We start from the raw sequence: 12,470 nt of genomic DNA, 5'->3' as shown, positions 1-12,470 counted from the left end.
CCTAATTTAGGACATTCCAGGTATTTTATGTCTTGTTTTTTAATGTGTGTTTCCTGTAAGCATATTATATCTGCCTTTTGTTTTGCTAATTTTGCTCACATACGCTTTCTTTTTGTTGGCGAATTTAAATCGTTAATATTTATTGGCAATAATTGAATTTCTTCTTCCATTCTCCTAATTCTCTACCTGTCTTCGTTTTTATTAACTCTGGTTTCTTTTTCGGCTCCTTGTTTTTGGTTTCACTTCCTCCTCTCTCTGTTGTTCTTCCTCCTCCCTACTACTTTCTCCCTGTTCTCCTTCCATTATTCTCTGTTGTCGTTCTTCCTGGCTTCTATATTCCATCTCCTCTTTACTGCTCTGTTCCTCTTCCTTTTAATCAGTTGTGTCACCAGGAATCGATATTCTCTCCTTTGCTCCCTCACTCTTCGCGGGATTTGTTTCAGAATTTGTATCTCTTTCCCTTTGTACATCATCGGCTCATCTCTTGTTATTTTATAAATTATATCTCTTACTTTTTTTCCTTGTGAATCTGATGTGTACTTCTCTAGGCAATCGGTGTTTTCTGGCATAATTGGTGCTTACCCTGTATATATCATCCAACTCATTTAGAATCTCATGCCTGTTTCTTTTTAACATCTCTGCTATTAATCCCGACATTATCATTAGTAAATCTTCCTCTTTTGTCTCTGTTACATTCTGGAATCGAAGGTAAAATGCTGCACGATCCATTTCCAGGTGGATGAGAGAGTCTTCTAAGTTTTTGCTTGATGTTTTCATCTGCTGTTCAACTAAGTCTAGTTTCTTCTCTATTTGTTCTGTTCTTTTTTCTACCACTTTTATTGATTGTTCATTTTTTTCCAGTGTTTGTTGTATAATTCCCATTTTGTCATCTAATTTCTGTATGTCATTTTTAACTTCATTTTTCATTTCACTCATTTCTATTTTCATTTCATTCATATCCATTTTCAGTTCACTGTGGTTTTTAGCTACTGCCTCTTGAAGCTTAATCATAGTTTCTTGGATAGTTAGCAGTGCTGTCTGCACATTTTCGATATTGGATCCAGAATTTGTTTTTTCCATTGTAGTCATTTCTTCTGTTGACCTTTGGGATGCTGGAGAAGCAATCAATACCTTTGTCTCTGGCTTTGTCGCTGGGTTTACAATTGTCTTTTTCCCGGTTCTCAGTGTTATTGTGATATTCGCCATCTCTTTTAAAATGTTATCTTGTTCTTTTAGTATCTTATATATGTTATCCCAAATTAGCATCCAATATTTTTCCCCTTTTCCCCCTTTTTAAATGATTCCTTAACTTACTTAACTTAACTTAACTTTATTGGATTTCTAGACCGCCCCTCTCTCAAAAGAGACTCGGGGCGGTGTACAGTCATATTAAAATAGTTGAACAGTAAATATACATGTTATAAGTATACAATAAATAAATTAAACATAGGACTGGAGGAGGTAGTAGAGGTTCCCTGTACAATTTAGCTAAGTTAGATTAAAAATTTTTTTAAAGATTTAAAAAAGTTAAAAACATTAACCTTAAAAGTTATCCCAAATAAAATATCCGCCAGGAGGTAAGAGTAGAACTATAAGTGGGCCAGGCCGGCTAGTCGGAACAGGTGAGTCTTAAGTTTTTGTTGGAAGGAGCGGAAGTCGGTAGTGGTTCTAATATCAGGGGGGAGGTCATTCCAGAAGGTTGGGCCCATCACAGAGAAGGCTCTACTCCTAGACGCCGCTTCTTAGCTTCTTCTATCTATATTAATCCACAAACAGTAATCTTAAAACAGTATAGGCAACTTAAATAATGTCTATATCTCTCTCTCTAAGTTATTCAATAATAACCGGTAATACTAAAAAAAGGAGAAAGAAAACAGAGAGTGGGAAGGACAGAGAGAGAAAGCCTCAGTGCTCATTCATATCAACAGTACTATATCTTTAAGGTGTGATTATTTCATTATATCCTTAGTATGATTACTGCAATTTAACTCAGATAGGCATTTATAACATAGACATATATATAAGAATATCCACAGGTTTTCCACTTACTTCTTTATAAATATAAATATTATTTGAGTACTTGTTTATAGGTATTATAAATATTATATATAGATATTGTATATAATTATAACTTATTTCACTAAACTATTAATGCAGTCAGTTCATTCCCCACTTTTTCTTTAAGTTCTGGGTTGAGTTACTTTTCTTTTCAGTCTTTGCAAAATTGTCCACGTTCTTCTGTTCTAAAAAGTTCTAGATAATTTCAGCACAGCTGTTGCATCAGCCTCTTCCCCTTCTGTTTCGTTGTCCTCTTCCTAACTACTGTCTGTCAACCGCTGCCCTCAAGCACAACACAGTTCTCCAAGTCCTCCTCCTTTCTCGGTTTCTTTCCACTACTTGAGTCTGTATGACTTAGCATCAGTTCGTGCTCTTTCTTGTTGCCTCCCCTCCGATCGCTCACGTATGCCAATTAGTTCTTCAGGCCGGTCTTTGCCTCTAAAAATCTGCCGCTCTCACTCCTCAAGTGGCCTCTCGGTTATAGGGCTCTCTCACCCAATCTCTGGAGACTCACTGCTTTGCCCGTTCTCCTCTGCGATCTTCCCTTTCTGCCCACACTCACCACTGTTTCCACTCACAAGCCAGTCCACTAATCCACTCGATGACACAACAAGTTGATTAAATTCTTCCTTCCCCTTTTAGATAGTTTGTCAAGACTTCAAGTCCACCATTGAAACAAGGCAGACGCTTGCACACCAGATTAAAAGGGTATCCCCACATAATAACGGGTGGTCGCCCTCTGCCTCGCTAGTCCTAGGGTTTCCCTACTCCTCCGTGTCTCTCTCCAAGATCAACATACCCCCGGAGGGGTCCTCTAAACGTGTAGATTGAGATAAGAAGTCAGAGCCCCGATTTCTTCCCCACACTCATCTCAACGGCACCACCGGAAGTCATTTCTCATGTCCTTCTATGATTGCATCTATAGTTCACTTTGGTTGTGTTTGGAATCTATAAACCACTTGCAAAAGCTGATTGACCGCAAAAATGTAGATTTGATGTATGACTGCTTCAGTATGGTAGAAAATAGGTTTTTGGGTTCAGAAGATCCTAGTTAATCTCTAGCAGCTCTAGTTAAAAGAATTAGGTAGGAATGATCCTTTTGCTGTAATATTTCTCAACTATTCTCGAGAGGAGGGGGTCAAGCTATTTTCCAAAGCACCCAAAGGCCAGACAAGGAACAATGGATGGAAACTGATCCAGGAGAGATTCATCCTGGAAATAAGGAGGAATTTTCTGACAATTAGAACAAACAACTGAGGGAACAGACGTTGTGGGAGCTTTATCACTGGAAGCTTTCAAGAAGAGACTGGACAGACATCTGTCAGAAATGGTGTAGGGTCTGCTTGGGCCCTACACCATTTCTGACAGACTTGATGGTTGGACTGGATGGCCTACAAGGTCCCTTCCAACTGTGTTAATCTATATCTTCCAAGCTTTCAGACTCATGCTGGAGCCCATCCTCAGGGAACTATGTGGTTCCTGGTTGTGTGTGACTGTTTAATTATTCACTGTGGTGTTGATGGCCAGCTATTAAGTCATTCGCTGTTGTTTCCTTGTGCTGCCAAGTCCTCAGCTCCTAAGTACCACGCTGGTGGTAAATCGAATGAATAACTAGAATGGCCTAAAGCAAACATTCTGGTAGAGAAACATTCCCTGAGGACAGGCTCCAGTATGAGTCCAAAATCTCGGAAGACTAAAACTCTCATCCCAGTGACCGACCCAGATTGGATTCTGTAACATGATCCTGAGACATGTATGTTTGCCTTCTGTCAGCTTCTATATTGCTTTGCTTGCTATCGGCTGCCATAGTAATGGGGAGGGAGGGGATTTCGATATTTGGGAGGGGAATCGTGCTGGAGGAGATACCTCGAGAGGGAGTTTTGTTCTCACCATCTTCTGCGCATGCTGAATGGTCCTCTTTAGGTCTGGTCAAGGTCAAACGTCTCTGCATACCAGACGGATGAGGCCACCTGAAGATGTACCCCACATGACACCCTTGGGGGCTGTAGATTGGACATTCGCCTTGGGGTTGTTGTGGGGAGGGATTTGGGGTAAACCTTCAGTACGTACAATTTTGTGTCTTTAGCTTCAGATCTTGCTTAATGTCAGAACGTGCCTCCTTGAAAATTCAAGAAAGGAAACCCCCAATGGCATTGTTTTGGAGAAAAGGTCCTTTCGCTGCTTCTGCTTCATAATCAGTAAAAGTACCTTTTCTCTAAAACAATGGCGTTGGGGGTTTCCTTTCCTGAATTTTCAAGGAGGCACATTCTGACACTTTCATTTGTGTGTAATTAAAAAAGGAGAAGGACTACAGTGACACAACATCCCTGAGTTCTTATTTGGGCTCTTTTTTTTAATCTTTTGCTGAAAGTTTTTTTTTTTTAACATACATATAATATAATCCAAATTATCCCTTTACATCTTAACAAATATTTTTGAATATTCAATGATATATCAATTCCTCTTGCCATCAAACCTCGTCAATTTTTATTTGCTCTTCTGCTTTCCATACACTATATTATAATCTATTTCATCTTCTCCTCTTCTCCTCTCCCTCTCTCCTCCTCCCTACCTCCTTTCTTCCCTCTGCCTTCTCTCTCTTCTCTACTTCTCCTTGCTCTCTTCCTCTCCGCTCTTCTCTTTTCACACTTTCCCTCTCTCCTTCCTCTCTTCTGCTTCCCTCTCTCGTGTCTCCTCTCTCTCTCTTTCTCTCTTTCTCTCCCTTCCAGTCTCTACTTTACATGGTGTATTTCCACCTTTTAGCAAACCCCATTCAATATCAGTGGCATTAATAATTATATTCCAAAAAAACCTATTTTCCATATTACTAATTTTCCTTTTAAAGGTATACCTTTATACAAATTCCATTTGTTTCCTCCCCCCCTCCCCCCCAAACCTCAGATCCCTGAGTTCTCATCACAGGATATTGTCTCTTGATCCTCATTCTGATTCTCTTTGATCTGTTGAAGCTTCTCCAGATCCTCCTTTAAAAAACACTGTTGTGTTTTTGCCATTCATGCTCTAAGAAGGTCATATTTTCCCCCTTTGTTTCATCCATTCTTTACTTATCCAGTAGAGATTCATATTTTTTTCCTCCCACAGTTATTCTTCTATTGAGCTCCGGGAAATGTTATTAAGCACCGAAGCCATAAAGCACATCTGTCCCAAATTTAGGGCTAATCTGAATTGTTTTAATGTTTATTAATAGTTCTGTGTTTATTCGGCGTGTTTTCTGCTTCATGCTGGGAACCATCTGAAATATGAAAGAGGAAAATGGTCTGTAACATAATCAACATTCTAGCAGATGAATAATTATCCAAGCTAGTTGGGATTTAACTGCATTTTAATTTATCACTTTTTGCCTCCTAAAAGAATCTGAATAATTATCCTTTCTCCAGAAAGGGAGGATATAACATTTCTGTCAGGAAATTTAAATTTCTCATCTTTCCTTTTCAGCATAAGCAGAAAATAGCCATGTTAATCGTCGTTAGAATAGCATTAAAACTCTTATTTATTTATTTTGGTTTCTGAGTGATTAAAATGGTGTCCACCCATCTCAACATGCAACACTTCAGCTGTTTCCATGTTGCGTTGCAAACTCTAAATCTTGGCCCATAAAGCACCATTGCTTACACTCACTCACACACATGCCATGTTCTCCCAGCCTCCCCCCCAATAAACTATATTCCAGATTAATGATGATTAATCAAGATTCATGCCAGATGTTCCCTGAGTTCTTGCAATATGTTGACTCATGAATCATCAACCGCCTGACACGATTTCCTTTATTTATTTTTTGCATTTTGGACCAACCCATCCTGCCTCTTATTATTCACCATTTAGAGAAGAAAACAAGCCAGAATTAAGACTTGTTCACATACTGCAGTGAGCGGTATCTTATTTAACTATTGTTTATTACCAGCTGCCCTGGATTAAGTTTGCACAAGGCACCCTGCATGATAAATGTAGGTTGTTTTTCCTTCATCCCGCTAATTATAGCAAAAAGCAAAGCCTTTAAATACAGTATATGATCTTTTAAATGAGTGTAATTGAGTGTACATAAGCTCACGTATCAATCTGCTCATGTATATCCATCCTGGCTAATAGGTCCTTTACTCATGTGGTCCTGGAATTCAAAAAGTATGACGTTTGTTTGTTGGTTGGTTTGTTCGTTTGGCTCAGTGGCTAAGACACTGAGCTTGTCGATCAGAAAGGTCGGCAGTTTGGTGGTTCGAATCCCTAGCGCCACGTAAGGGGGTGAGCTCCCATTACTTGTCCCAGCTTCTGCCAACCTAGCAGTTCGAAAGCGTGTAAAAAATGCAAGCATAAAAATGGGGACCACCTTTGGTGGGAAGGTAACAGCGTTCCGTGCGCTTTTGGGGTTGAGTCATGCCGGCCACATGACCACGGAGATGTCTTCGGACAGCGCTGGCCCCCTTTAAGGATCTCTCAGGAATGGGGTGAAATCCACACTAGACAGTTTAAGGTTGAAGCTGTGACGGTTTGAGGCTGTAACAACGGAGTTGAGTAGAGCATTCCAGGCGTTGACCACTCTGTTGCTGAAGTCATATTTTCTGCAGTCGCATTTGGAGTGGTTTACCTTGAGTTTGTATCTATTGTTTGCCCATGTATTATTCAGGTTGAAACTGAAGTAGTCGTTGACAGGTAGGACATTGTAGCAGACAATTTTGTGAACTATGCTTAGGTCAGACTGTAGGCAGCGTAGTTCCTGGTTGTCCAAGCCCATTTCAAGCCTGGTGGCATAAGGGATTCCGTTGTGAGCAGAGGAGTAGAATACTCTTCTTGTGAAATACCTCTGGACCTGCTCAATTGTATTAATGTCCGATATACAGTGTGGATTCCAGGCAGATGAGCTATATTCGAGAATTGGTCTGGCAAAGGTTTTGTATGCCCTAGTTTGCAGTACAATGTTACTGGAGAAGAAGCTTCACAAGAGTTAGGTTAACAACTCTTAATGCCTTTTGGCAATGCTGTTACAGTGAGCTCTGGGGCTCATTTGAGATGAGTACTCCTAGGTCCTTGACAGTGAGGGTCCAAAGACATCTCCGTGGTCATGTGGCTGGCATGACTAAATGCCGAAGGCGCACGGAACGCCGTTACCTCCCCACCAAAGGTGGCCCCTATTTTTCTACTTCCATGTTGACATGTTTTTGAACTGTTAGGTTGGCAGAAGCTGGGGCAAGTAACAGGAGCTCACTCCATTACACGGCGCTAGGGATTCAAATCGCCGAACTGCCAACCTTTCTGATCGACAAGCTCAGCATCTCAGCACTGAGCCACTGTGTCCCATCACTGCTTTCGTCCAATTCTTGCAGTTCTACTTCTGTTCAATTCTGCAGCATCCCCAATGTGCATTAGCAAAGGAAAGCATCTTTGACTGTATCCAGAGTCTTTTTGTATATGTGTGTATTTAGGCCAAGGTGCAGGAACACAACACACTACAGGTGCTGGGCAGGCTTTTGTTTGGTGTTCTGACACCATGCTTGAGTAAACACCACATAGAAGGGACCCAAATGCTAAAATCCAAGACTTGTTTGACCCAAATGCTAAAATCCAAGACTTGTTTGACGTTTGGTGCAAATTCTGTTAGCGCAATCACCCAACTGATTTGTTTTCCATTTTATTGGATTTTAACCTGCCGTGTTAAGCATGTTAAACATATGCAGCCCCAGGAAAAGGTTTATCACACACATTACATGCTAGGCCGGTTCTTTGTTCAAGAATGATGAAACAAATAAGCATTATTTCCTTTCTAAGATTCTTATGCTCTTGAGATCACTTTGCTGTCATGTCGGATTTTCTTCTCTGAAAGTTTAAGGAGTTTGCAGGCAGGTGAATTGAAGGAAGTGTGGAAATTCTTTACCAGCATGTGGAAGAACTAGCTTGGTCCAGCAATTAAGGAACCAGGTTAGAAACCAGGTGTCTGTGAGTTCTAGTCCCCACTTACAGTCAGCCTGAAAGCTGGCTCAATGTTGTGGTATGTCGGCCGCTGAATCAGATGAGAAGGCAGCGTGGGAGTCAGGGTCAGCATCAAGGCAATCTGAGAGCTCCGAGGGGGAAGAGGGAATGGAGCTGGCAGAGAGAGAGAGAGATAGAAGAGGAGCCTTGGCCGTCCCTCAGCCCTCAGATGGAGAGTCCACAGCTCCCAAATCTGGAGGTGGCTGATGAGGAAGAGAAGGAACAGCTGGGTCCGGTGCCTGAAGTGCGGATGGCCAGAAGGCAGAGGAGAGGAGAGCAGTGAAAATCTATGGGCCGGTCCTTGGGACAGAAGAGCCACAGCTGCTAGTGAAGCCCCACTCTAACTCTGGGGATAAAGGGCAGGGGGCGTAGATGAATAGGAGTGTTGTCGTGTTTGGGTGCCGGATCAAAATACTGGGGGTGACTTTGGGCCAGTCACTCTCTCTTGGTGCAACCCACCTCACAGGATTGCTTTTGTGGGGGAAATAGGAGAAATAGGGAAATAGGAGAAGGAAGGTGTATTAGGTATGTTCTCTGCCTTGAGTTATTTATAAAAGTAATAAAGGACGGAAATAAATAAATAAAAACAAAGGATGCACCTTGATTTATTATTCCTCTTCTTAGTGTGTTCTGATAGTGGCTAAGACACTGAGCTTGTCGATCAGAAAGGCTTGGCAGTTTGGCGGTTTGAATCCCTAGTACAGGTCTTCTGCGTGAACAGGGGGTTGGACTAGATGACCTCCAAGGTCCCTTCTAACTCTGTTGCTGTTTATTTGTTTGTTTATATCAGTCTGAGATCTCAATCCAGTAGCCTGACTTGAGTCCCTAACTTTCCATAGTGCCATTAATTTTGTTAGGCAGAATTCAAGAGGAATGAAGTAGGAATTCAAGAGGAATTCAAGAGCAGGTTGAAGTAAGGCAATGTTTCTCAATCTTGGCCACTTGAAGAGATGTGGACTTCAACTTCCAGAATTCACCAGCTAGCAAATCTGGCTAGGGAATTCTGGTAATTAAAGTTGACACCCCTTCCAGTGCTTAAGGCTGTGAAACTCTGAACTTATGGAATAATTAAGAAGAGAATTGGATAAGTATCAGGTGGGATCGATAAGTTTTAGCAACCGGTGCTCTGCCTGGTTGCTGGATGGGCGTGGCCATGGGGGGCATGGCATACTTGGCCTCTTGCACCACAGCAGGGGAGGAATTTCCACCTTCTCCAGGCTTCGGAGGCTTTCTCCGAGCCTCCGAGAGGGTGAAAACAGCCTCCCCCAGACTCCAGGGGCCCTCTGGAGGCCAGAAACAGCCCATTTCTGGACTTCTGGAACTTCCGGGAGGCCCTTTTTTTCACTCTCCCCAGGCTCTAGAGCAGTGTTTCTCAAACTTGGCGACTTTAAGTCCTGTGGACTTCAACTCCCAGAATCCCCCAGCTGGGGAATTCTGGGAGTTGAAGTCCACAGGACTTAAAGTCGCCAAGTTTGAGAAACACTGCTCTAGAGGTTTTCCTCAAGCCTCCAGAAAGGCAAAAATGGCCCCCTTCAGGCTCCAGAGGCCTCTGGAGGCCGGAAACAGGCCCGTTTTTGGACTTCTGGAACTTCCGGGAGGCCCATTTTTCACCCTCCCAGAGCCTCCGCGCAGGCCTTGTTCTTACCTGACATGATGAATGGGTCACGCGGAGACCCCTAGGAGGGGCGGGGTGGGCAGGGCCAGCCAGTCCTTGCAACTACCGGTTTGGCAAACTAGATGTAAAATTAGCATCCAGTTTGCCCGAACCGGTCAGAACCAGCTGAATCCCACCCCTGGTAAGAATGCTACATCTTAGGAAAAGCTAAACAACCTGAAGCACGTAAAGAAGGATGGTTTTGGTTTCTTTCCATTTCTCATTCAGCTTGTCCGTTTCAATGTCTCATTTCTTTGTTAGATGTGTTCTTTCTGAAGAACCTTTTTTTAAAAAAAAGATGGTGCTAAAATATGAATGTGCGCGTGTTTATTTGCCTTTCTCCAACTGTGAGTTTGCCTGGCAACATCTGTATGCATTTTTCTGCCCGCTAAGTTCACAGATATATGGTTTTCTCTGCAGAGTTTTCTCCGGTGTATTTTTAATTAGCATTACTGGTGAAATGCATTGCAACATTCAGAGAAATGTGAATTTCACTAACTGGTAGTGACAGTTCAAAAATATGCAAGGGAGAAAGTTTGCTTGCTAACAGGAATTACAATATTTTTCAGAGTATAAGACACTTTGAAGTATAAGATGCACCTAGCTTTTGGGGAGGAAAACAAGAAAAAGAAATCTATCTCTACCACCCAACAATTTGTCTCCGTGCAGCAAACAGCAAACAGCCAGTTTCATTTTCAATTTCAACACAGCCTGATTAGCACAAGCAGCTGGTTTTTGGTTGGATTGGCCTCCGATGATCAGCTGTTTCAGGCTGCAGGGATTGCCATAGCCTATTGCTGCCACTGTGTGCCCCATTTTTGCCCTCTGCATCTCGTTTTCAGCCCCTGCATACCCCCTTTTTGGTCTCAGCGTGCCCTATTTTCCACCCATTCTGGGCAGCGGGGATCGGAATGTCTGGGAAATGGAGCAGGCAGAGTCCAAAAATGGGATGTGGAGGCAGCAATAGGCAATGGCAATCTCTGCAGCCTGAAATGGCTGATACAACCGACAATCAGCTGCTTGTGCTAATCAGGCTGTGCTTAAGCTGAAACTGAAACAGGCTGTTTGCTGCAAGGAGGCCATTTATTTATTTATTTATTTATTTATTTATTTATTTATTTATTTATTTCTTAGCGCTTATATACCGCCCCCTCTCCCGAAAGGGACTCGGGGCGGTGTACAGTCCGTATCAGAAATACAACAAATTAAAATTATTAAATAAATAGATACATATATACGTATATGAGAGGAGGATAAAAAGATATGCAAAACTGTACAGCTAAGTAAATAAATCAGAATATACAAAATTTAAAACCCCAATATCCTGTAAGATTAAATTTAAAAGAGACAATCCCTCTAAAAACCAGTAAAAATATGTATGCCAGGAGGTAGACGTTATAATTATGCCAGGCCAGCCAGTCGAAACCGGTGTGTCTTCAATTTCTGTCGGAAGGAGCGGAGGTCAGTAGTGGTTCTAATGTCGGGGGGAGGTCATTCCAGAGGGTTGGGCCCATCACAGAGAGGGCCCTACTCCTCGGTGTCGCCCGTTGGCATTGCCTAGTGGACGGCACCAGGAGAAGCCCCTCCCTGTGAGAGCGAATTGGCCGCAGGGATGTGTGTGGGAGGATGCGATCCCGCAGGTAGCTAGGCCCTATGCCATGGAGCGCTTTAAAGATGGTGACGAGAACCTTGAAACACACCCGAAAGACCACAGGCAGCCAGTGCAGCTCGCGCAGGAGAGGTGTTACGTGGGAGTACCTGGTACTCCCCATGACTACCCGCGCGGCTGCGTTCTGGACTAGCTGCAGTCTTCGGGCGCGTCCCAAGGGAGGCACAGGCCAAGGGTGGGGGACAGCAGGTGGGTGGGACTACATTTGGTGTATAAGACGCACCAAAATTTTCACCTTCTTTTAGAGGGGAAAAAAGTGTGTCTTATACTCCGAAAAATATGGTAAGTAATTTTCTCTCCTTTACTAGAGGTAAATAGGACACTGAATAGAAACTTGGCATTCCAGAATAAATAAAACTTCTCACTAATGCTAAGGTCATCCTTTCTTTTTTCCAGCCTGAAGAATCAGTAGACAATCATCCAGGAATGAAGTTCAACCTCTGATACTTCTTCAAAAACCAGCCCTTACACAGGGACAGATGCTTTCTTGGACAATGAGCACTTCCTCTGTGACATCATACATGTTTAGCTAATCTTTGCTTTGAGCAACGAATGGATTTTACTTTTTATTTTTATTTTGTGGTGAGTAAGAAGATTCAGGTGGATTTTTTTATACCCTTTGGAGATAGAGTCTATATATATTCGACATAAAATCAAGAGTATGTTTTAAATTGTAAGATATATCATCCATCTTCGGAGGCCAATGGAATAAAATATTTTCCTTTTTTTTCATATTTATTCTCAGATTTCTTCAGAGAGTATAAGATTCTATGAAATTATCTATAATTGTGATGTAAGTAACAAGTCTTCAAAAAGAAAAATAAACTTGATATCTTCACCATACTCCTGCATCATTTTTGTCATCTAAACAGAATGAGAGAGCAAGAAGGGAGAAAAATGTTACTCCTGAGTAATATAGAATTAATTATTTCTTCCAATATTTGATTTCCAGTAAAGTTACCTCTCCCAAAAAGGGGGAAAATGGGACACATTTCCAGCTGTTTGGTTATGTTTCTCTTAAAAGTGAATCGAAGTTGTGAGTTACAATGGAGTCAAAGTAAAAAGGAATTTCAGGAAAACTTTAATCTAAAAAATTAATAGAACAATTCT

The 12,470-nt window shown here is 42.0% G+C and overlaps 1 protein-coding gene across 5 annotated transcripts in view; it reads left to right on the top strand.

The window, feature by feature from the left end:
• ZMAT4 (zinc finger matrin-type 4) overlaps nt 1–12,192 on the top strand; it is a 214,519-nt gene extending 202,327 nt beyond the window's left edge. For 4 of the 5 annotated variants that reach the window (XM_081960825.1, XM_081960824.1, XM_081960822.1 and 1 more), the window contains one exon: nt 11,757–12,192. In XM_081960825.1, the coding sequence (XP_081816951.1) occupies nt 11,757–11,772 (16 nt within the window). In that variant the 3' untranslated portion in view covers nt 11,773–12,192. The remainder of the gene's footprint in view (nt 1–11,756) is intronic. The other variant, XR_014176028.1, reaches the window with a different exon arrangement.
• The last annotated feature ends 278 nt before the right edge of the window (nt 12,193–12,470 follow it).

This window comes from Natrix helvetica (assembly GCF_964273705.1).
Source record: "Natrix helvetica genome assembly, chromosome: 8".
NCBI classification, from domain to species: domain Eukaryota; kingdom Metazoa; phylum Chordata; class Lepidosauria; order Squamata; family Natricidae; genus Natrix; species Natrix helvetica.
The sequence above is the reverse complement of the archived record's forward strand: the minus strand, read 5'-3'. Positions and strand labels throughout refer to the sequence as shown.